At 49.3% G+C, this 25,471-nt stretch overlaps 1 protein-coding gene across 1 annotated transcript in view; it reads left to right on the top strand.

Annotated features, from left to right (window-relative positions):
• Positions 1-25,060, top strand: part of LOC143766403 (uncharacterized) — a 33,440-nt gene extending 8,380 nt beyond the window's left edge. Inside the window, exons 2-7 of the mRNA XM_077254069.1 lie at positions 1,923-2,051; positions 2,181-2,360; positions 2,443-2,566; positions 2,650-2,747; positions 3,297-3,387; positions 23,500-25,060. Coding sequence (XP_077110184.1) covers positions 1,974-2,051; positions 2,181-2,360; positions 2,443-2,566; positions 2,650-2,747; positions 3,297-3,387; positions 23,500-24,752 — 1,824 coding nt within the window. The 5' untranslated portion in view covers positions 1,923-1,973 and the 3' untranslated portion in view covers positions 24,753-25,060. The remainder of the gene's footprint in view (positions 1-1,922; positions 2,052-2,180; positions 2,361-2,442; positions 2,567-2,649; positions 2,748-3,296; positions 3,388-23,499) is intronic.
• The last annotated feature ends 411 nt before the right edge of the window (positions 25,061-25,471 follow it).

Genomic DNA, 25,471 nt, shown 5'->3' with positions numbered 1-25,471 from the left:
ATATTTTCCCAACTTTTTTGGGGGTGTTTTTCATGTGAGTCGCCCTACCAGGGCCTGGGGTACTCTGTACTGGGTTTGGTCTTAAAGGGGATGTCATGGTGGCTGCGACCTGGTCCGTGGCCCTGGGACTCAATTAAAGGGTTTGGAATGATGTAGTCTATTCATGATGCCACCTGTGGTTTTTGGTCAATAGTGGGACCGACGCTGCGTTAAAGGGGTTCTCTGGGGGATGTTACTGCAGCACTGATGGTACACTTCCCACAGGTGAAGTGGGGTCCCCAGGGGTCCTAAAGTGTGTGGCAAGATGGTGAATGCCGACGAATAAGTGGAGGACACAAGTTGTAAGTCTTTACCTGGTTTACTGTAGTTGGCAGGCCACAGTGCAGGGTACCAGGCATGGATGATGGTGGTCTGGCCGGCCCAGAGGCAATGGAGGGTTCCCTTTTCCAATAGAGGTCCATGAGCCTTTCCAACTAGCGCCTGCTGTATATGAAGTTCCTGCTGCCTGAAGCTTTCTGCAGAGTCCTCTATTCCCCCTGTCCTGAGACAGGTACCTGCATGACGGGCAGCTTGAGCCTTTTTACAGAGTCTCTATCATGCCCCGGGCTCCTCAGGTGCTGCTGCGTTTCAGGTGTGGTGTGGGCAATGTCTGTATGATCTTATGCCCTCCGGTTTTGCCAAGTGTTGTACAGTACCACTCAGGCCTCGGGCCCGCTGTACCCGGCTTCTGCCCTATGGCTCTAAGGGTGTTCTCTCACTGTTCCCCACTGATCCCTGTTCCTCTCCATTGCTCCTTCCCTTCCGGCTACTCCACATACAACCCTTCCAGGTTATCTGTCCTTTCAGAGGCTGCAGCTCCCTCGTGGCTGCCAGGCGTCTCACGTCTGCTCCAGACGTCCTTCCACTTCAGTCTCTCTGTCCAACTAGCCTCCTTGGTCTCCTAGGACCAACTGCCTAGCTCCTCCTCCAGGTCAGGATACATATAGCTTAGGGAAGCTCCCCTGAATCTGTGTCTTGAGCTCCCCCTCCTGGCCTGGATTCAGAATGTGTTGCATGTGTGTGCCTTACCTCGTGAAGAGAACTCCATTGCCTCTGAGCATGACATTACCTTCCCCGAACATCACTGTAGCAACCGGTCACCTGGGGTGCTACACATTTACTATATGGAAGCCTACATGGAGACATTGGCATCAAATAACTCCTGTCTTGTTGTTCTTACAAACAAGCGTTTATAAAAGCCTCAAACTTTTGTGTGTGAATCAGAGATGAGATCTAACTTGACAGAACATTACAGTACGGAGAAGACAGGAAACATTCATATAGACGGCCTGTGGTGATGGAGTCAGTGACGGACTCTAGCCAAATGTGGTTCAAGAGCCATAGTAGAAGATGAAGATGTCATCCTCATCCTGAAGTAGTTATTTCTCCTGTCACGTGTAATGAATATCTCCTGCAGTATTGCTAATGCCGATTCCAGTAAATGAGACGAGAATTAGCGTTATGGAAGATGAGTCTATGAGAAACGTATTCAGCTGCCGACTCCGAAGGAGAAACTGCTTGTTGTCTGTGGACTAAATATATAGGTTTTATTAGTAGATGTCAGGGAAAAAAACAGAATGTTGTAAAATAATAATTTTATTGCTGCTTGGGTTCCCGCCATTCTCTGTATTTCCTTGTCAATCCTAACGAACTTGTAATTCCTAAAGCTAATCAGCTGCCGAAGCAGTGAGTAACATAGGCAGTGATTGGGATCATGGAATAGATGTTTTGGTCAGCAATTCAGCTTATGTTCCAGTCCAATCAAGACTAAAGAATACACGTTCTTCCTCCAGATACAGTATGTTTCCCATATTATCTCCAGTAATTGTATTATTACACAGGATTTATATGATGTTACATTGGCTCATCTTCTTCTCATACAGGTCTCTCAGTGAAGATCTTCTATATAAGAGAATTTTCCTGATTTACCAAAGATGGATATGGACAGAGACAAGATGGCGGAGAGGATATTACGCCTTACCCTAGAGATCCTGTTCAAGCTTACTGGAGAGGTGAGAGATTCTGGTGACATCACATTACATCATTCTTATCTATGGGAATAACAGATGGACAGAACTGGAGAGGTGAGGACTCTGTAAATGTCTTTAGTGAGATTTATTATTGTGTCTCTCCATAACCAGGATTATACAGTAGTGAAGAAGACCTCTAGTGAGCGCTGTCAGGACCCTGTGTCTGAGGGATGGGGAAGACCCCTGAGCCCAATCACGGGGCCTCCACCTTATATCCTGGTACATAAGGACATCAATGACCAGAAGATCCTACAACTCACCTGCAATATGATTGAGCTGTTGACTGGAGAGGTGACACTGCTGGGAATGCTGGGACATTACACAGTAACGCTGTGAAGGGATCAGGGGATGACGGTATCATTGTATGTGTCAGGTTCCTATAAGGTGTCAGGATGTCGCTGTCTATTTCTCCAAGGAGGAGTGGGAGTATTTAGAAGAACACAAAGATCTGTACAATGATGACATGATGGAGGTTTCCCAGCCCCTCACATCACCAGGTAATAGACAGGACTAAATACACACGGCCTATAATTATCTGCATGTAAAGAATTAATTAAGTCCCTGTATGTGTTTCCTCCAGTTCTATCCAGTAAGAGGACAACACCAGAGATATGTCCTCCTCCTCTTCTTCCACAGAACTGTAAAGAAGAAGATCCCAATGTTCCTCAGGATCATAAGGTAGATGGAGAGAAGGTGTCATGAGATCTCCCCTATGATATGTAGACGGCTGTGAAGGTCTTGTGCTCAGTCTTGTTTTATCCACCAGTATTACAGTGCCTTGTGAGTGTATTCGGCCCCCTGGAACTTTTCAACCTTTTCCCCCATATCATGCTTCAAACATAAAGATACCAAATGTAAATTTTTTTGTGAAGAATCAACAACAAGTGGAACACAATTGTGAAGTTGAACGAAATTTATTGGTTATTTTAAATTTTTGTGGAAATTCTAAAACTGAAAAATTGGTTAAAATAACCAATAAACTACTTCTACTTCACAATTGTGTTCCACGTCTTGTTGATTCTTCACCAAAAATGTACATTTGGTATCTTTATGTTTGAAGCATGATATGTGGGAAAAGGTTGAAAAGTTCCAGGGGGCCGAATACTTTCGTAAGACATTGAATATGTTTTATACTTGTGTAATGTGAACGGTGGAGATGGCAGGATTAGAGCTGATCATAGATGTGACTTCTCCATCTGTCTGTGACTTTTACAATATCTGTTTCAGGGTGAAGATCTGACCCATATTAATACTACAGAGACATATGTGAGGGGTGATGAGTGGTGTAAGAAGGAAATTCCTACATATGACTACCCAGGTGAGTAGTGACCAATAACTGCAGAGAAGTCACTGATTCTTCCTAGTCACCGGCTGTGGCTGCTTTATCGATTGTCTATTCCGGTCATGTCACAATCATGTGATCACCATTTTGCCTCTAGACCACAACATTATCCTTCACCCCAAGTTGCACAAATGACTTTGGGTATGGAAAGCCCTTTTCTATAGAACTTACAACCTGGAGGATCCACCTACCCTCTAGGATTTGGAAATTCTGACCATTACCTGCGTAGATCTGTTAACTACAAAGCCAAATGACAGCGTACATAGAATGTGCTGACAAGTTAGAAAATCACTTGAAGAAAAACATTGTGATGGATCTCTAAGAGAAAGTGGAGGGTAATGATGCTGTTGGCTTCCTAGAACCCTGATATCTTATTTGATGAATCTCCCTTCTCTTCTGTGCTACGGAATGTGCTCATATGGTCCCTACAAGACCAGGTCCAGACTTTCTGGACAAACTTCACTTTTATGATTGACAACATTGAATGTCAAGTGTGAGTTTCTGTACAATAACAGCAGAGTTTCCCTTTATCCTGACTTTTCATTTCCATTTAAAACTGACTAACTTCAAACAGGATTGTGACAAACTACATAAAAAACATTACACCTGTGCCATGATATATCTCTAAGCTGTGTGTGGCTGTTGGCTGTAATATACATTATTCACGCCTGCAGGAGATGTGTTGGCATGGCTCGAGCCCTGGTTTCATGGAATCACTCTGCGTCATAAATTCCATTATGTTTTCTATCATAATGAATTCAGATTACTGCACAATCTCTCCTGAAATGGGGGGCGCTAATACTTTCTCTACTCTTCTGGTCAGTAACTCCAGTAGTCAACCATAAATGAGTGCTACTCCGGTTTAGAGTTGGCGTTCTCCCCTCAAACATATGTTGTTGTTAAATTAAAAAAAAACATCTTTTTTACAGGTTCATTCTGTCTGATAATTTGGATTGGTCTGCCTCTCTTCTATGAGTCTGGTAGTCTTTAAAACAAGTCTCAATTTCTTCTGCCAAATGCCTGAGATTTCCTCTTGAAATTCCTCTGACAGAAAATATTGGCCCTTACGATAGTTTAGATTAAGAGCCACTTAGCCACATACTCAAATTGCCCCAAGGGGTTTTACCACTAGTTACTCATTTTTTGTTGATGAAGACTGTTGCGTTTGATCATGTCAGTAGATGTGTTGTTGTCTATACTCGACAGTTTTTGACTACAGTAGTAAGTGTCCAAAATAATCTTATTTGACCATTTCCCGCACTCAGTTTTTTATCTTAATCAGGGTCCATTTTTCCAATCTAACGTGTGTCACTTTATGTGGTGATAACTTTGGAATTGTTCACAAAGGATAATAGGAAACAAGTGGACCTTACAAATTATTTTCAAAATTCTCTTGAATCTTCTGGTTCCGATGTCTACTCCATTACCAGTGTTTCCTGCAACATGAATAAGGCGGCTCCTGGTGACAGATCCAAGAAGAGATGTGAAACACTGAAACACAGAAGACCTAATGTGACAAAAGGGCAGAAAACCCTTTTGGAGCATTAGAAATCCCCATAAATTGACTCTATTTTGGAAATTGTAACTCCAAATGAATTAATCTTTAGAAGTAGGGAATATTTTGATTTAACAGACATTTTCCGGATATTATCACACAGTAGATGTTGGAGAGTGAAAATTGCATATTTGCAGTCTTATTACCTGACACATAATGCCCAGATTGTGCTCCAGGAGATAGCACACACCGTAAATTAAGTGGGTTCTTCTCACTATAACACATGCATGCTAAATGTGGTTTGGGAACATTGAAAGACTCAGAAGCAAGGGAGTCGGGGGGAATTTGACTTTGGGAGAGCGGATATTGCTGGATTGGTTTATGGAAGCCATGTTGCTTTTCAAAAGCCTTTTAGCCACTACTATTGTGGAAACTTCTGTTTTTCCACTGACAGTGAAGGACCTGAGTGGTGACTTATTTTTTATGAGATAAGTAGGAATTTTTATTCATAATATTTTTCCCTACATATAATAATAATAATCTTTATTTATATAGTGCCAGCATATTCCGCAGCGCTTCACAGTTAAACAGTTTCAAACACAACAGTCATAAGTAACATTGATAACAATAATATAATGATTAAAGCAAAATAAAATAACCCTGCTTGTGAGAGCTTACAATCTACAATGAGGTGGGGGGAGATACAAAGTACAGGTGTGTATTTACAATGATGGTCCAGCCATCTTCAGGGGGTGGGGGATAGGTGGAGATAGTGTATGGGCTACACATGCACACTTACAAATAAAATGACTTTGATTAAGGCATGTGATAGGCCGCTGTGAACAAATTTGTTTTGAGGGAGCCCTTAAAACTATGCAAATTGTGAATGGTCCAAATTTCTTGGGGTAGAGCATTCCAGAGGATTTGGCACAACGGGGGAGAAGTTTTGGAGTCGGGAGTGGGAGGTGCAGAGGTTAGTCGAAAGTCGTTTACAGAGTGCAGCGATCGGCTAGGCCGACAGACAGAAATGAGGGAGGAGATGTAAGGGGGTGCTGCACCATGGACAGCTTTGTGGGTGAGAACAAGTACTTTGAATTGGATCCTATAATGAATAGGTAGCCAGTGCAACGACTGGCAAAGAGCGGACGCGTCCAAGTAACGATTAGCCAGGTGGATGACCCTGGCTGCTGCATTAAGGATGGACTGGAGAGGGAAAAGTTGAATAAGGGGGGGCCAATTAGTAGAGCGTTACAGTAGTCCAGGTGGGAGTGGATCAGGGCAACAGTGAGGGTTTTTGTTGTTTCCATGGCGAGAAAAGGGCAGATTCTAGAGATAGTCTTTAGAGATTGTATATGGGAGGTGAAAGAGAGATTGGTGTCAAACATAACACCCAGGCAGCGCCCCTGCTGCCGGGGCGTTATTATGGTGCCGCCCACAGAGAGGGAAATGTCAGATTTTGGGAGGCTAGAAGTAGGGAGTAAAAGTTCGGTTTTGGAAAGGTTGAGTTTCAGATAGTGAGTGGACATGATGTTGGAGACTGCGGACAGTCACTGGCATTCTGTAGTACAGTGGGGTAAGGTCAGGGGATGGCGTGTAAAGTTGTCATCAGCATAAAGATGGTACTATAAGCCAAATCTGCTGATGGTATGTCCAATGGGGGCCATGTAGAGGGAGAAGAGAAGAGGGCCAAGGACTGAGCCCTGAGGCTCCCCCAACACTGAGAGGAAGAGGAGATGAAGTGGAGCCAGCAAACAGAACACTGAAGGAGCAGTCAGAAAGATAGGAAGAGAACAGAAGAGAGCAGTGTCCTTAATGCCTAGTGACTGGAGCCTAGAGAGTAAGAAAGGGTGATCAACAGTGTCGAAAGCTGCAGAAAGGTTGAGAAGAATGAGCAGAGAGTTGTCACTAGTGTTGAGCGATACTTTCCGATATCGGAAAGTATCGGTATCGGAAAGTATCGGCCGATACCGTCAAAATATCGGATCTAATCCGATACCGATACCCGATCCCAATGCAAGTCAATGGGACGAAAATATCGGAATTAAAATAAACCCTTTATAAACTTGTAGGTTCATTCTACATGAAGGAAAACAACTAAGAATAATGTAGGATGTATTGGGGGACGTGGCGGAGACATTAAAGGCACAGAGGTTTAGCCCAAACAAATAGAATAGCAGTTTTTTTTTTTTTTTTTTATGACGTTCGGCGTTAGAAAGATTTTGACAATTTTTTTTTTTTATTTTGTCAGATATTGATGTTTCACTACTTCCACGTCCTTCACCTTCTTTTTTACTTCTCCCACACTTTCTTCTTCATTATCCTCATCATCAGCTTCTTTGACATCAACTATCATCACCTTATTCATCTTATTCTTCATCTTCTTCTACGTATAATTTTTTTTTTTTTTACATTGTTCATATTCTTTTTATTTAACTATTATCTTTTTTGTATTTAACTTCTTCATCATATTCTTATTTGTGACAGGCATTCCCGTAGTTGTTATCTATAAAAGTTTGAAGATTACACCTTCCGTTCTGCCTGTCACAAAAGAGTTACATTTGTCCGCGTTCAGTTTGGCCTGCAGCATCAGGCTTTATCCAGGGGCACCACGAGGAGGAACGGACTCACCCCCATACACTGCTTAGTCTTCTTCTGCTTATAATTTAGATAATATCTTTTGCTCTGATATTTAGTCTTATGCTTAATGTTCTTCTGCTCTTTGTTCTGCAGCCTCTTGTTCTTCTGCTTCTCGGTCTTCCAGGTCGTCGTCGTCTCCAGGGTCGTCGTCTCCGGGGTCGTCGTCATCGGGGTCGTCTTCAGGGTCATCGTCTCCAGGGTCGTCGTCATCTCGGTGGTTGTCGTCTCTGGTGTCGTCATCATCTTAGGGGTGGTCTCCCGGGTCATCGTCTTTAGGGTCTTGAACTTGGAAATGTAGCAGAAGGTACAAGAAGGCTGAGAAAATGCCGAGAAACAGCTGATGGAACTGGAACTCGGATGGCTACCCGAAGGTCCAAGAGCCAATGGAACTACCGTGGACCAGCTGACGTTACTGGAACCCGGTTACTAAGCAGGAGGTACCCGTGCCTGAAAGCACTACCAAGGACCACCTGACGTTGGTGGAACTCGGATACCCAGAGGGAGGCACCTAAGCCAAAGGCTCTGCCCGGAACCAGCTGACGGTACTGGAACCAGGATGGGGAGCAGAAGGTACAAGAGCAAAAGACACTGCCGAGAACCAGCTGACGGTACTGGAACCCGGATGGGTAGCCGAAGGTCCAAGAGCCAATGGAACTACCGAGGACCAGCTGACATTACTGGAACCCGGTTACTAAGCAGGAGGTACCCGTGCCTGAAAGCACTACCAAGGACCACCTGACGTTGGTGGAACTCGGATACCCAGAGGGAGGCACCTAAGCCAAAGGCTCTGCCCGGAACCAGCTGACGGTACTGGAACCAGGATGGGGAGCAGAAGGTACAAGAGCAAAAGACACTGCCGAGAACCAGCTGACGGTACTGGAACCAGGATGGGGACCTATTCAAGCTTGTCTTCCTAGAGCCCCAACTGGCGGTTTGTTAGAGCCCAGGGTCAGCAGGAGGAGGAGCAGCAGGAGGAGGAGCAGGGGGAGGGGAGTGTAGGCCGAAGCCTGCACTGGCGGCAGCTTTGGGTCTGTTGTGTCTGCGTGGCGGTCGCAGGACACGTTGCCGGCTACACAGCAGGGGAACAGCTGGCGGTGCTGGACCCCACTGACACATTGGCGAGGTGTGTTTGGCTCTGTGCAGCCAGCACTTCCGGACAGCAACTAGCGGTGTTGGAGCCCGGGCTCTGCAGGTGGAGCAGAGTGTAGGCCGAAGCCTAATTGAACCGATTTCAAAAGTAACCTTTAACCCCCCCTCAGGGGTTACAAACTAGAAGAGCCACAGCTTAGGCAGCAGTAGTGCTGCACAAGTCAAAGGTTGCTCTTTTAATTTTTCTCCTTGCACACGCTGAATGAAACACGTATAACATTTAGCCCTTTATACAGTCAAACTGTGTTGGAGGCGAGAGTTCCCTTCGTAATGAGACGCAGCACAGATGTCAAGAATCCCACCTTGGTGCTGGGCGCGGCCTCCTGAGCGTCGTTATTTGCTGTACAGGAGTCTGCGCTGTCGTGTTATCCCTTGGCCTTGCGCTGTTATCGCTGCCCATCTTCTGACCTCATTTAATGTCGGCCGTTGCGCTTTGCGATGACCATGAATCCCAGCCCCGCAGTGTCTTTACATAGTTAAAACACTGCGGGGCTGGGATTCATGGCCTGGCGCAGTACATATGTTCGCCTCTCACACTCGGGTCCTTACACCCGCTTCAGACTGTGCGGCGTCAGCTGATCCCTTATCGCATGCCACGGCCATGAAGCCGCACAGTCTGAAGCAGGCGGAAGGAGATGAGGGACAGGCGAGCATAGGCACTGCTCATGCCCATCAATCACACCCTCGCAGTCCAAATAAATAAGACACCGAGGGGCGTTGTGTGGGTCAGGGCGGCCGCAGAGGCGCAGCCAGCCAAACAATGATGCCAGAAGACGGGCGGCGCTACCAAGGGGGTTGCAGCATGTCATTACAAAGGAAAGTCACACCTCTGGGACGGTTAAATGGTCACAGAGGACACATTTTAGACGTGTTCAGTTCCCCATGGGCAAGGAGAATAAGTTTCCGAGCCACCTTGCACACATGCAGCATTACCGCTGTACAAGGTGGCTGTAACACATAGAAACACCTGGGGGAGGGGGGACAGGTTCCCTTCAATTTCAGTTCTTGTGTCTGCGTGGCGGTCGCAGGACACGTTGCCGGCTACACAGCAGGGGAACAGCTGGCGGTGCTGGACCCCACTGACACATTGGCTGGTGTTTTTCTCTGTGCAGCTAGCACATCTGGGCCCCAACTGGCGGTTTGTTAGAGCCCAGGGTCAGCAGGAGGAGGAGCAGCAGGAGGAGGAGCAGGGGGAGGGGAGTGTAGGCCGAAGCCTGCACTGGCGGCAGCTTTGGGTCTGTTGTGTCTGCGTGGCGGTCGCAGGACACGTTGCCGGCTACACAGCAGGGGAACAGCTGGCGGTGCTGGACCGCACTGACACATTGGCGAGGTGTGTTTGGCTCTGTGCAGCCAGCACTTCCGGACAGCAACTAGCGGTGTTGGAGCCCGGGCTCTGCAGGTGGAGCAGAGTGTAGGCCGAAGCCTAATTGAACCGATTTCAAAAGTAACCTTTAACCCCCCCTCAGGGGTTACAAACTAGAAGAGCCACAGCTTAGGCAGCAGTAGTGCTGCACAAGTCAAAGGTTGCTCTTTTAATTTTTCTCCTTGCACACGCTGAATGAAACACGTATAACATTTAGCCCTTTATACAGTCAAACTGTGTTGGAGGCGAGAGTTCCCTTCGTAATGAGACGCAGCACAGATGTCAAGAATCCCACCTTGGTGCTGGGCGCGGCCTCCTGAGCGTCGTTATTTGCTGTACAGGAGTCTGCGCTGTCGTGTTATCCCTTGGCCTTGCGCTGTTATCGCTGCCCATCTTCTGACCTCATTTAATGTCGGCCGTTGTGCTTTGCGATGACCATGAATCCCAGCCCCGCAGTGTCTTTACATAGTTAAAACACTGCGGGGCTGGGATTCATGGCCTGGCGCAGTACATATGTTCGCCTCTCACACTCGGGTCCTTACACCCGCTTCAGACTGTGCGGCGTCAGCTGATCCCTTATCGCATGCCACGGCCATGAAGCCGCACAGTCTGAAGAAGGCGGAAGGAGATGAGGGACAGGCGAACATAGGCACTGCTCATGCCCATCAATCACACCCTCGCAGTCCAAATAAATAAGACACCGAGGGGCGTTGTGTGGGTCAGGGCGGCCGCAGAGGCGCAGCCAGCCAAACAATGATGCCAGAAGACGGGCGGCGCTACCAAGGGGGTTGCAGCGTGTCATTACAAAGGAAAGTCACACCTCCGGGACGGTTAAATGGTCACAGAGGACACATTTTAGACGTGTTCAGTTCCCCATGGGCAAGGAGAATAAGTTTCCGAGCCACCTTGCACACATGCAGCATTACCGCTGTACAAGGTGGCTGTAACACATAGAAACACCTGGGGGAGGGGGGACAGGTTCCCTTCAATTTCAGTTCTTGTGTCTGCGTGGCGGTCGCAGGACACGTTGCCGGCTACACAGCAGGGGAACAGCTGGCGGTGCTGGACCCCACTGACACATTGGCTGGTGTTTTTCTCTGTGCAGCTAGCACATCTGGGCCCCAACTGGCGGTTTGTTAGAGCCCAGGGTCAGCAGGAGGAGGAGCAGCAGGAGGAGGAGCAGGGGGAGGGGAGTGTAGGCCGAAGCCTGCACTGGCGGCAGCTTTGGGTCTGTTGTGTCTGCGTGGCGGTCGCAGGACACGTTGCCGGCTACACAGCAGGGGAACAGCTGGCGTTGCTGGACCCCACTGACACATTGGCGAGGTGTGTTTGGCTCTGTGCAGCCAGCACTTCCGGACAGCAACTAGCGTTGTTGGAGCCCGGGCTCTGCTGGTGGAGCAGAGTGTAGGCCGAAGCCTAATTGAACCGATTTCAAAAGTAACCTTTAACCCCCCCTCAGGGGTTACAAACTAGAAGAGCCACAGCTTAGGCAGCAGAAGTGCTGCACAAGTCAAAGGTTGCTCTAATAATTTTTCTCCTTGCACACGCGGAATGGAACACGTATAACATTTAGCCCTTTATACAGTCAAACTGTGTTGGAGGCGTGAGTTCCCTTCGTAATTCGACGCAGCACAGCTGACAAAAATGCCACCTTGGTGCTTTGCGCGGCCTCCTGAGCATCATTATTTGTTGCACAGGAGTCTGCGCTGTCGTGTTATCCCTTGGCCTTGCGCTGTTAGCGCTGCCCGTCCTCTGACAACATTTGATGTCGGCCGGTGCGGTTCGCGATGCCCATGAATCCCAGCCCCGCAGTGTCTTTACATAGTTTAAACACTGCGGGGCTGGGATTCACGGCCTGGCGCAGTACATATGTTCGCCTCTCGCTTGGGTTCTTACACCTGCTTCAGACTATGCGGCGTCAGCTGATCCCTTATCGCATGCCACGGCCATGAAGCCGCACAGTCCGAAGAAGGCGGAAGGAGATGAGGGATAGGCGAAGAAATGCACCGTTCATGCCCGTCAATCACACCCTCGCAGTCAAAATAAATAAGACACCGAGGGGCGTTGTGTGGGGCAAGGCGGCCGCAGAGGCGCAGCCAGCCAAACAATGATGCCAGAAGACGGGCAGCGCTCCCAAGGAGCTTGTTGCGTGTCAATACAAAGGAAAATCACACCTGAGGGACGTTTTAATGGTCTCAGAGGACTCATTTTAGACGTGTTGTTCAGTTCCCCATGGGCGAGGAGAATAAGTTTCCGAGCCACCTTGCACACATGCAGCATTACTGCCGTACAAGGTGGCTGTAAAACATAGAAACACCTGGGGGAGGGGGGACAGGTTCCCTTCAATTTCAGTTCTTGTGTCTGCGTGGCGGTCGCAGGACACGTTGCCGGCTACACAGCAGGGGAACAGCTGGCGGTGCTGGACCCCACTGACACATTGGCTGGTGTTTTTCTCTGTGCAGCTAGCACATCTGGGCCCCAACTGGCGGTTTGTTAGAGCCCAGGGTCAGCAGGAGGAGGAGGAGCAGGAGGAGGAGGAGGAGGAGCAGGGGGAGGGGAGTGTAGGCCGAAGCCTGCACTGGCGGCAGCTTTGGGTCTGTTGTGCCTGCGTGGCGGTCGCAGGACACGTTGCCGGCTACACAGCAGGGGAACAGCTGGCGTTGCTGGACCCCACTGACACATTGGCGAGGTGTGTTTGGCTCTGTGCAGCCAGCACTTACGGACAGCAACTAGCGTTGTTGGAGCCCGGGCTCTACTGGTGGAGCAGAGTGTAGGCCGAAGCCTAATTGAACCGATTTCAAAAGTAACCTTTAACCCCCCCTCAGGGGTTACAAACTAGAAGAGCCACAGCTTATGCAGCAGTAGTGCTGCACAAGTCAAAGGTTGCTCTTTTAGTTTTTCTCCTTGCACACGCTGAATGAAACACGTATAACATTTAGCCCTTTATACAGTCAAACTGTGTTGGAGGCGAGAGTTCCCTTCGTAATGAGACGCAGCACAGATGTCAAGAATCCCACCTTGGTGCTGGGCGCGGCCTCCTGAGCGTCGTTATTTGCTGTACAGGAGTCTGCGCTGTCGTGTTATCCCTTGGCCTTGCGCTGTTATCGCTGCCCATCTTCTGACCTCATTTAATGTCGGCCGTTGCGCTTTGCGATGACCATGAATCCCAGGCCCGCAGTGTCTTTACATAGTTAAAACACTTCGGGGCTGGGATTCATGGCCTGGCGCAGTACATATGTTCGCCTCTCACACTCGGGTCCTTACACCCGCTTCAGACTGTGCGGCGTCAGCTGATCCCTTATCGCATGCCACGGCCATGAAGCCGCACAGTCTGAAGAAGGCGGAAGGAGATGAAGGACAGGCGAACATAGGCACTGCTCATGCCCATCAATCACACCCTCGCAGTCCCAATAAATAAGACACCGAGGGGCGTTGTGTGGGTCAGGGCGGCCGCAGAGGCGCAGCCAGCCAAACAATGATGCCAGAAGACGGGCAGCGCTACCAAGGGGGTTGCAGCGTGTCATTACAAAGGAAAGTCACACCTCCGGGACGGTTAAATGGTCACAGAGGACACATTTTAGACGTGTTCAGTTCCCCATGGGCAAGGAGAATAATTTTCCGAGCCACCTTGCACACATGCAGCATTACTGCCGTGCAAGGTGGCTGTAAAACATAGAAACACCTGGGGGAGGGGGGACAGGTTACCTTCAATTTCAGTTCTTGTGTCTGCGTGGCGGTCGCAGGACACTTTGCCGGCTACACAGCAGGGGAACAGCTGGCGGTGCTGGACCCCACTGACACATTGGCTGGTGTTTTTCTCTGTGCAGCTAGCACATCTGGGCCCCAACTGGCGGTTTGTTGGAGCCCAGGGTCAGCAGGAGAAGCAGGGGGAGTGGAGTGTAGGCCGAAGCCTGCACTGGAGCAAGTTGAAAGGGAACCTTTAACCCCCCCCCAGGCGTTTGTAGCTGAAAGAGCCATCGTGTACAGCACTAATGCTGGAAATGGTAAACTTAGCTCTTTTAATTATGGTCCTTGCACATGCTGAACCTAACACTTATGAAATGTGTCCCCTCACACCGTTAAACCGTCCGGTAGGTGGAACTTTCCTTTGTCATGTGACGCAGCACAGGCGTCATTCTTACCCCCTTGGCGCCGTGCGCCGCCTCCTCAGCGTTGTTTGAATCTGTCCCGGAGCCTGCGCTGTTAGGTTAGCCCTTGGCCATGCACACATTTTGCGCTGCCCGTCTTCTGACATCATTTGGTGTCAGGCTGGCTGCGCCTGTGCGGCCGCGCTGGCCGAGAGCCCGCCTCGCAGTTTCGTCTAATGTAATCCCACCGCGGGCCTGGGATCCGTGGCCATGCGCAGTGCATATCCTCGCCTCTCGCTCCCCTCCCTACGGCTTCTTCAGACTGTGCGGTGTCACGGCCGTGGCATGCTATTACGGATCAGCTGACACCGCACAGTCTGAAGAAGCCGTAGGGAGGGGAGCGAGAGGCGAGGATATGCACTGCGTATGGCCACGGATCCCAGGCCCGCGGTGGGATTACATTAGACGAAACTGCGAGGCGGGCTCTCGGCCAGCGCGGCCGCACAGGCGCAGCCAGCCTGACACCAAATGATGTCAGAAGACGGGCAGCGCAAAATGTGTGCATGGCCAAGGGCTAACCTAACAGCGCAGGCTCTTGGACAGATTCAAATAACGCTGAGGAGGCGGCACACGGCGCCAAGGGGGTAAGTATGACGGCTGTGCTGCGTCACATGACAAAGGAAAGTTCCACCTACCGGACGGTTTAACGGTGTGAGGGGACACATTTCATAAGTGTTAGGTTCAGCATGTACAAGGAGCACCACGAAAAGAGGCACTTTTTCCCTTTGCATCATTACTGCTGCACAAGGTGGCTCCTTCAGTAACAAACGCCTGGGGGGGGGGGGACAGGTTCCCTTAAATTTTACTTGTTGTGCCTGCGTGGCGGTCGCATAACACGTTGCCGTATACACAGCAGGGGAACAGCTGGCGGTGCTGAACCCCACTAACACATTGGCGAGGTGTTTGGCTCTGTGCGTACAGCACTTCTGGACAGCAACTAGCGGTGTTGGAGCCCAGGGGCAGGAGGAGGAGGAGGTGGAGGAGATAGGAGGGATTGCCACACACACAGCAGGGGAACAGCCGGCGTTACTGAACCCCAATAACGGAGGAGGGACTGTTGGGACTGTGCGTACAGCACTTCAGGACAGCAACTAGCGGTGTTGGAGCCCAGGGACAGGAGGAGGAGGAGGTGGAGGAGCTAGGAGGGATTGCCACACACACAGCAGGGGAACAGCAGGCGTTACTGAACCCCAATAACGGAGGAGGGACTGTTGGGACTGTGCGTACAGCACTTCAGGACAGCAACTAGCGGTGTTGGAGCCCAGGGACAGGAGGAGGAGGAGGTGGAGGAGCTAGGAGGGATTGCCACACACACAGCAGGGGAACAGCAGGCGTTACTGAACCCCAATAACGGAGGAGGGACTGTTGGGACTGTGCGTACAGCACTTCAGGACAGCAACTAGCGGTGTTGGAGCCCAGGGACAGGAGGAGGAGGAGGTGGAGGAGCTAGGAGGGATTGCCACACACACAGCAGGGGAACAGCTGACGTTACTGAACCCCAATTACAGAGGAGCGACTGTTGGGACTGTGCGGACAGCACTTCTGGACAGCAACTAGCGGTGTTGGAGCCCAGGGACAGCAGCAGGAGGAGGTGGAGGAGATAGGAGGGATTGCCACACACACAGCAGGGGAACAGCAGGCGTTACTGAACCCCAATAACGGAGGAGGGACTGTTGGGACTGTGCGTACAGCACTTCAGGACAGCAACTAGCGGTGTTGGAGCCCAGGGACAGGAGGAGGAGGAGGTGGAGGAGCTAGGAGGGATTGCCACACACACAGCAGGGGAACAGCTGACGTTACTGAACCCCAATTACAGAGGAGCGACTGTTGGGACTGTGCGGACAGCACTTCTGGACAGCAACTAGCGGTGTTGGAGCCCAGGGACAGCAGCAGGAGGAGGTGGAGGAGATAGGAGGGATTGCCACACACACAGCAGGGGAACAGCAGGCGTTACTGAACCACAATAACGGAGGAGGGACTGTTGGGACTGTGAGTACAGCACTTCAGGACAGCAACTAGCGGTGTTGGAGCCCAGGGACAGGAGGAGGAGGAGGTGGAGGAGCTAGGAGGGATTGCCACACACACAGCAGGGGAACAGCTGACGTTACTGAACCCCAATTACAGAGGAGCGACTGTTGGGACTGTGCGGACAGCACTTCTGGACAGCAACTAGCGGTGTTGGAGCCCAGGGACAGCAGCAGGAGGAGGTGGAGGAGATAGGAGGGATTGCCACACACACAGCAGGGGAACAGCAGGCGTTACTGAACCCCAATAACGGAGGAGGGACTGTTGGGACTGTGCGTACAGCACTTCAGGACAGCAACTAGCGGTGTTGGAGCCCAGGGACAGGAGGAGGTGGAGGAGCTAGGAGGGATTGCCACACACAGCAGGGGAACAGCAGGCGTTACTGAACCCCAATAACGGAGGAGGGACTGTTGGGACTGTGCGTACAGCACTTCAGGACAGCAACTAGCGGTGTTGGAGCCCAGGGACAGGAGGAGGAGGAGGTGGAGGAGCTAGGAGGGATTGCCACACACACAGCAGGGGAACAGCTGACGTTACTGAACCCCAATTACAGAGGAGCGACTGTTGGGACTGTGCGGACAGCACTTCTGGACAGCAACTAGCGGTGTTGGAGCCCAGGGACAGGAGGAGGAGGAGGTGGAGGAGCTAGGAGGGATTGCCACACACACAGCAGGGGAACAGCAGGCGTTACTGAACCCCAATAACAGAGGAGGGACTGTTGGGACTGTGCGTACAGCACTACCAGGCAACAACTAGCGGTGTTGGAGCCCAGGGACAGGAGGAGGAGGAGGTGGAGGAGATAGGAGGGATTGCCACACACACAGCAGTGGAACAGCAGGCGTTACTGAACCCCAATAACAGAGGAGGGACTGTTGGGACTGTGCGTACAGCACTACCAGGCAACAACTAGCGGTGTTGGAGCCCAGGGACAGGAGGAGGAGGAGGTGGAGGAGATAGGAGGGATTGCCACACACACAGCAGGGGAACAGCAGGCGTTACTGAACCCCAATAACAGAGGAGGGACTGTTGGGACTGTTCGTACAGCACTACCAGGCAACAACTAGCGGTGTTGGAGCCCAGGGACAGGAGGAGGAGGAGGTGGAGGAGCTAGGAGGGATTGCCACACACACAGCAGGGGAACAGCAGGCGTTACTGAACCCCAATAACAGAGGAGGGACTGTTGGGACTGTGCGTACAGCACTACCAGGCAACAACTAGCGGTGTTGGAGCCCAGGGACAGGAGGAGGAGGAGGTGGAGGAGATAGGAGGGATTGCCACACACACAGCAGGGGAACAGCAGGCGTTACTGAACCCCAATAACAGAGGAGGGACTGTTGGGACTGTGCGTACAGCACTACCAGGCAACAACTAGCGGTGTTGGAGCCCAGGGACAGGAGGAGGAGGAACCATACTGGTCTTGCCTTGGGCAGAGGCACTGCTTCTGCTCCCTCTTTGTGCAGAGCCTCCACCACTGACTGGACGCACTGAGCTGCTTTGGAATGCACTAGCAGCACTTCTCTCACTTGGAATGGAGAAGATGATGGAATTCACCAGTGTGTCTTGGTACTCCCGCATTTTTCGCTCCCGTTTAAAAGGTGTGATGAGGCTTTCTACATTGTCCCGGTAGCGAGGATCGAGGAGGGTGAACACCCAATACTCAGACATGTTGAGAATGTGGGCGATGCGGCGGTTGTTTCTCAGGCACTGCAGCATGTAATCCACCATGTGCTGCAGACTGCCAACTGCCCAAGAAACGCTGTCCCCTGCTGGAGGCGTGATCTCTGCCCGCTCGTCATCACCCCACCCTCGCTGTACACACTGAGTACTGGACGATTGTGTAACTCCCTCCTCTGGACGGATGTCTTCCTCCTCCATTGACTCCTCCTCATCCTCCTCACAAACTGTCCCCTGCCTACGCGTTTGTGAGGAACCACGTGGCGCTGACTGTCCAGAAGATGATGGAAGTGGTGAATCCTCATCCTCCACCTCTTCCACAACATCATCCCTTAGCGCTTGCAGTGATTTTTCAAGCAGGCAGATAAGGGGGACAGTCATGCTGACTAGTGCATCATCTGCACTCGCCATCCGCGTGGAATAATCAAAGGGACGCAAAACCTGGCAGACGTCATTCATAGTGGCCCACTCTGTGGTTGTGAAGTCTGTACAGCGCTGAGTGCGACTTCTTTGCGCCTGATACAGCTGGTACTCCATTACAGCTTGCTGCTGCTCACACAACCGCTCCAACATATGTAACGTGGAATTCCACCTGGTAGGTAGGTCACATATGATGCGATGTTCCGGCAGGTGGTGTCGGCGCTGGAGACCGCAATGCGCGCTTTTGCCGTGCTGGAACGCCGCAAGTGAGCACACTCTAGGCGGACCTTGTGCAGCAGCGCATCAAGATCCGGATAGTCCCTCAAAAAACTCTGCACGACCAAATTGAGCACATGTGCCAGACATGGGATGTGAGTGAGGTTGCCGAGGCCCAGAGCTGCCACCAGATTGCGGCCATTATCACACACTACCATGCCTGGTTGGAGATTCGCTGGGACAAACCACACATCGCTCTCCTGCTTGATGGCATTCCAGAGCTCCTGCGCTGTGTGGCTTCGATTCCCCAAATAAATTAATTTCAAGACGGCCTGTTGACGTTTGGCCACGGCTGTGCTCATGTCGGTCGTAACAGGTAAACGTTCATCACGGGTCCATGTGGTGGTGGACCGTGACGGCTCCTGCAGCGATGATTCTGAGGAACTGGTGTAAGAGGAGGAGTCAATGCGTACAGAATGGATTCCTGCAATCCTTGGAGTGGGCAGGACACATCCTGCGCCACTCGCACGGTCTGTACCCGGCTCAACGACATTAACCCAATGGGCAGTGAGGGAAAGGTATCGCCCCTGTCCATGTTGACTGGTCCACGCATCGGTGGTGAGGTGGACCTTGCTACTGACGGCGTTCAGTAGCGCGTGTTTTATGTGTCCCTCTACATGCTTGTGCAGGGCAGGGACGGCTTGCCTGCTGAAATAAAAGCGGCTGGGCACATTGTACTGTGGGACTGCCAATGACATAAAGTCACGGAAGCTGTCAGTCTCCACCAGCCTGAATGACAGCATTTCCAGTGACAGCAGTTTGGCAATGCCTGTAGTCAGAGCCTGTGCTCGTGGGTGGTTTGACGAGAAAGGCCGCCTTTTCTCCCATGCCTGTTCTACCGATGGCTGTAGACTGGGCTGGGAGTGTGTGGATGACTGGGAAAGTGGTGCTGCGGGTGGAATTACAGCGGGTCTCTGGACAACAGGGCCAGAGGTTCTTCCACGGCGATCCTGGGAGGAAGCCGAACCAGCTGCGTGTGAGCTGGAGGAAGAGGCAACACGAGCTGAAGAGGTGGTAGCTGCCGCTGTTGTTTGGCCTAGCTCTTCAGTGTGTTTTTGTAACTCCGCCGCGTGCCTGTTGCGCACATGTTTCCACATGTTGGAGGTATTGAGGTTGCCGACATTTCGACCTCTTTTTACTTTGTGATGACACACCTTGCATTTGACATAGCAAATGTCATCTGCAACTGTGTCAAAAAAGGACCAGGCACTGCAAGTCTTGGGAGCGCCCCTTTTGGCTTTTGGAAGAGACATGCTCCTAACGGGTGCCAAAGCGGAGGCTGCAGGATCCGCAGTCTTCCCCCTCCCTCTCCCTCTTTGGGCCGTACGGGGAATCTCTTCCTCAGAGCTGCTCCCACCACCTTCCTGTCCCTCACGCCAAGATGGGTCAAGGACCTCATCATCTACACTACCCTCTGCCCCCAACTGCTCCTCCCGGGTAGTCTCAGCAGCAGAGCACGCACCAGTAAGTGGCACCTGAGTGTCATCATCAGCGGATGCGGCCTGCGATGTAGTGACCGGAGGCACTGGCCCACCCGCCTCTTCAGAGGAAGAGAGAAAAAGCTGTTGGGCATCACTGCACCCTGCCTCTTCTTCCATTTCTCCAATGCTGCTTGGCTGGCCCCCTGTTTCCAAGCCAAGAGATGATTCAGAGAACAGAAGTAGAGACGGCTCCTGTCCTGGGATCTCTGTCTGCCTGGGCAATTTTGCAGGTGGTGAAGAGACAGATGGCTGCTCTCCAGTGCTCTGTGTCTGAGAGGATGTGGCACTAATTGACGTTGATGCATTAGCTGCCATCCATCCCACAACGGCTTCAATTTGGTCTTCACGCAGCAGCGGTGTACGGCGCTCTGCGACAAAGCTGCGCATGAACGACTGTTCCCTTGTGAAAGTGGGTGCTGATGAGTCACCGGTGCCCGCAGCAGGCACAGAATCCCCACGTCCCCTCCCTGCTCCGCGCCCACGCCCACGTGCCTTACTCACTGCCTTCTTCATCGTGGTTGACAGATAAAGATAAGCAGAAAAGTACTAACGGCTTTGTGTGCTTATTCCTGAACAACTCCTAACAGGTATAAGAAACACTAATTTGCTAAAGTGTGGACTAGACTTTAATATGAGCTAATGTGGCCTACACAAATGTAAAGTGGTGTCACTGGTGTGTTTGGTGAACTTTATTATTTATTTTTTTGGGGGGGGCTGAACTGGCAACAGAGAGAGCTGCAGTCAGCCGTAAACGGCGCTGCAAGGCCCAAAAACCCTCCTCTACGTTATCCTATGTAGTGTTTTTCCACAAATTAGCTGGAGACGGGTGGAAAGACACTAATAGGAATTTTTTGAAAAAAATGTGCAGCAGCCTGCACTACTTAAAAGAAAAGGAAAATTGATTTAACGGTATGACGCAGTGAACAACCCTGAGCTGGAGACAACCAGGCTATGGCTGAAAACAGACTACAGGGCGAGCTGCTGTCACACGGAGACCGTGCAGACAGCCGTAAACGGCGCTGCAAGGCCCAAAAACCCTTCTCTACGTTATCCTATGTAGTGTTTTTCCACAAATTAGCTGGAGACGGGTGGAAAGACACTAATAGGAATTTTTTGAAAAAAATGTGCAGCAGCCTGCACTACTTAAAAGAAAAGGAAAATTGATTTAACGGTATGATGCAGTGAACAACCCTGAGCTGGAGACAACCAGGCTATGGCTGAAAACAGACTACAGGGCGAGCTGCAGTCACACGGAGACCGTGCAGACAGCCGTAAACGGCGCTGCAAGGCCCAAAAACCCTCCTCTACGTTATCCTATGTAGTGTTTTTCCACAAATTAGCTGGAGACGGGTGGAAAGACACTAATAGGAATTTTTTGAAAAAAATGTGCAGCAGCCTGCACTACTTAAAAGAAAAGGAAAATTGATTTAACGGTATGACGCAGTGAACAACCCTGAGCTGGAGACAACCAGGCTATGGCTGAAAACAGACTACAGGGCGAGCTGCAGTCACACGGAGACCGTGCAGACAGCCGTAAACGGCGCTGCAAGGCCCAAAAACCCTCCTCTACGTTATCCTATGTAGTGTTTTTCCACAAATTAGCTGGAGACGGGTGGAAAGACACTAATAGGAATTTTTTGAAAAAATGTGCAGCAGCCTGCACTACTTCAAAAAAAAAAAAAAAAAAAAGACAAACAAAGAACAGTATGAGGCAATGAACCACCCTCCCTGAACTGAATACAACCACCTATGGATGGCCTATGTGGCTGCACTCAGACTAGAGAGTGGGCTGCACTCACACACACACACACACAGAGACCTTGCAGATCGCTGTGAAAACAGCGCTACAAGGCAAAAGCAAGGTGAATAGTAGGTGAACACAGCGGTTGCTAAATTAGCCTTTGAAAAGCACAAAAAAGCAAATCGCTATCTCTAAACTGGCCCTCAGTCAGCAAACAGCGTCCTGTCACTAACTGAATTCACAGCAGAGTGAGCGAAAAATGGCGCCAGCGACTTTTAAACTGCATCATGACATCATTTCAGCAGCCAATCACAGCCATGCCAGTAGTTTCATGCCCTCCATGCTGAACAGGATGTGCCCACACTTGAAATCATTGTCATTGGCTGAATTTGTGCAGTTTGAATCTGGGAACTTCCGATTCCGGTATCCGATACGCGGCAAGTATCGGAATCCCGGTATCGGAATTCCGATACCGCAAGTATCGGACGATACCCGATACTTGCGGTATCGGAATGCTCAACACTAGTTGTCACCATTACATTTTGCTGTCAGAAAGTCGTTGGTCACTTTGATGAGTGCAGTTTCTGTCGAATGTAGGGGTGGAAACCGGACTGTGAAGCGTCTAGGAGGGAAAGAGTGGAGAACTAACGGGTAAGGCTGGAGCAGATCAGGTGCTCCAAGAGTTTAGAGATGAAGGGGAGATTGGTCTGTAGTTGTTTGTGCAGGATGGGTCGAGGGCGGGTTTCTTTAACAATGGAGTAATAGAGTGTTTGAAGGAGGAGGGGAAAACGACAGAATAGGGAGAGATTAAAGATTGTAGTTAGGTGAGTTGTGATGACTGGAGAGAGAGACTGGAGGTGATGTGAGGGAATGGGGTTAGTAGTGCATGTAGTCGGACGAGAGGAAGAGAGAAGCTTGGAGACTTCTTCTGTGATGGGATCAAATGTGGAGAGTGAGCCAGGGGTAATGCAGAGAGGGATGGGAGTCACTGCACTTGGTGGCTGGGAGCGGATTTCTTGATGGATATTATCTATTTTATCTATATAGTGGGAGGCCAGGTTGTCAGCACAAATGTCTGTGATAGGGGCTTGTGCTTTTGGCCTGAGGAGTGAGTGAAAGGTGTCAAAAAGTTTCTTGGGGTTTTTGGATAGTGAGGAGATCAGGGTGGTGTAATAGGTCTGTTTGGTGAGGTGAAGGGCAGAATTATAGGTTCTTAACAAAAATTGGAAGTGGATGAAGTCTTCTGGTGTGCGAGTTTTCCTCCATAAGCGTTCAGCACACCTAGAGCTTCGCTGGAGAAATTGGGTTTGCGATGTGAGTCGTCAGGGCTTTTTTACTCTGTGTTTGAAGGTTCTGAGGTTCAGGGGAGCTACTTGGTGAAGGGTACTTCTCAGAGTGTCCTTGTAGTGATGTACAGCCAGATCAGGACAGCACATATCATTGTTTGGTAGCTATTTAGCATATTTGGGAGGCAGAAATAACAAACAGTTGAACACCACGATCTACTGGTTCATCCTATGAAGTTTTCTATTAGACTGAGAACTATCATTGCCTTGGTGAATAATTTAACATTATTACATAACTTGCTATTTTTACTGATAGTGTGAGTAGAAATGTTCAAAAATATATAATTTAAGGATATTTTATTCAAAACTAAATATTGGTTTTATTTTTGGCAGATGTCTGTACCAGGAAATCGGAGGTACAGCTGAAATCTTCAATTTATAAATCAGATGATCTTGAGATCCCACAGGATACTACTGAAGTGGATTCCATTACTCCAGATATACCATCATCCCTTCACAACAAAGATCTGTCATCTGATCCTTTGAAACAGGTCTTGTCTTCTGATTCATTACCGACTACTAAGGAAAATCAAAGTAATAAAAGAAGCATTAAAAAATACATTGCTTCTAAAGCAAAGAAGCCATTTTCACGTTCAGAATATGGAAATAGTTTTCCCCTCGAAAAGTCTTTTCTTAAACATCATAAAATTCACACAGCGAAGAACAGCTTTTCTTGTTCCAAGTGTGGGAAATATTTTAACCAGAAAGCGCATCTTGATAGCCACCAAAGAACTCACACAGAGGAGACGTCTTTTTCATGTTCAGAATGTTTTAAATGTTTTCGAGATAAATCAACTCTTTTTACACATCAAAGAACTCACACAGGGGAGAAGCCTTTTTCATGTTCAGAATGTGGGAAATGTTTTAACCAGAAATGGATTCTTGTTAGACATCAAAGAACTCACACAGGGGAGAAGCCTTTTTTATGTTCAGAATGTGGGAAATGTTTTAACAGTAAAGCGCATCTTGATAGCCACCAGAGAACTCACACAGAGGAGAAGCCTTTTTCATGTTCAGAATGTGGGAAATGTTTTAACAGGAAAGCGCATCTTGATAGCCACTGGAGAACTCACACAGGGGAGAAGCCTTTTTCATGTTCAGAATGTGGCAAATGTTTTAAGCAGAAATCAGAATGTGTTATACACATGAGAATTCACACAGGGGAGAAGCCTTTTTCATGTTCAGAATGTGGGAAATGTTTTAAACGGAAATCAAATGTTGTTATACACCAGAGGACTCACACTGGGGAGAAGCCTTTTTGCTGTTCAGAATGTGGGAAATGTTTTAACCATAAACGGGGTCTTGTTATTCACCAAATAACTCACACAGGGGAGAAACCTTTTTCATGTTCAGAATGTGGGAAAAGTTTTAACCAGAAATCAGATTTTGATAAGCACCAGAAAACTCACACAGGAGAGAAGCCTTTTTGCTGTTCAGAATGTGGGAAATGTTTTACCCAGAAATGGCATCTTATTATGCACCAGAGAACTCACACAGGAGAGAAGCCTTTTTCATGTTCAGAATGTGAGAAATGTTTTAACCGAAAAGCAGACCTTGATAGGCACGAGAGAACCCACATAGTGTAGGAGTGTTTTTATTGTTCAGAATGTGAGAAATGTTTTGTGAAGAAATAATCTACATATTAGTCAAAGAATTCACAAAGGGGAAAAGGATTTTTTATGTTCTTAATGTGGGAAATGTTTTACACGGAAATCAACTTTTAATAAACTTCCAAAAGGTCACACACAGGCAAAGCTTTTTTCATCTTCTGAATGTTGGAAATGTTTTAACCAAAAATTGTATTTTCTTAAAGGGATAATCCACTACTAGAACAACCCTTTGTCATTCCTCATGTTTGGCCTCGTTAAAATAAAAACACTTGTTCTTGTGTTCCATTACGGCTCTGTTCCAACGGTTTCGGGACTCGCATTCCATGTCACAGCTTACTGACAAGTTACAGAGATTAGAGGATGATGTCATACAAAGTGTGGACCATCATAATGCTCTTAAACAAACACTGGATCTTCACAGCCAGCAAGTAAACATTGTGCTTTATAGGGTCGATGACCAAGAAAATCACAATAATATCAGATAAGGGGAATACCTGAAAACATCAATACACAAGCGATTATGCCAACACTGTGGACATTATTCAATAATATCTTTGTTGATCCTATTGATAAGACGCTGGAAATTGACAGGGCGCTCTGTACACTACGCAAACATGACCCATTTTGATTCAAATGGAAAATGCATACAATTGCTCACAGATCTATCCTGAAAGACACTTGCTAAAGGAAGGGTG

Source organism: Ranitomeya variabilis, chromosome 4 (genome assembly GCF_051348905.1).
Source record: "Ranitomeya variabilis isolate aRanVar5 chromosome 4, aRanVar5.hap1, whole genome shotgun sequence".
NCBI lineage: Eukaryota > Metazoa > Chordata > Amphibia > Anura > Dendrobatidae > Ranitomeya > Ranitomeya variabilis.
The sequence above is the reverse complement of the archived record's forward strand: the minus strand, read 5'-3'. Positions and strand labels throughout refer to the sequence as shown.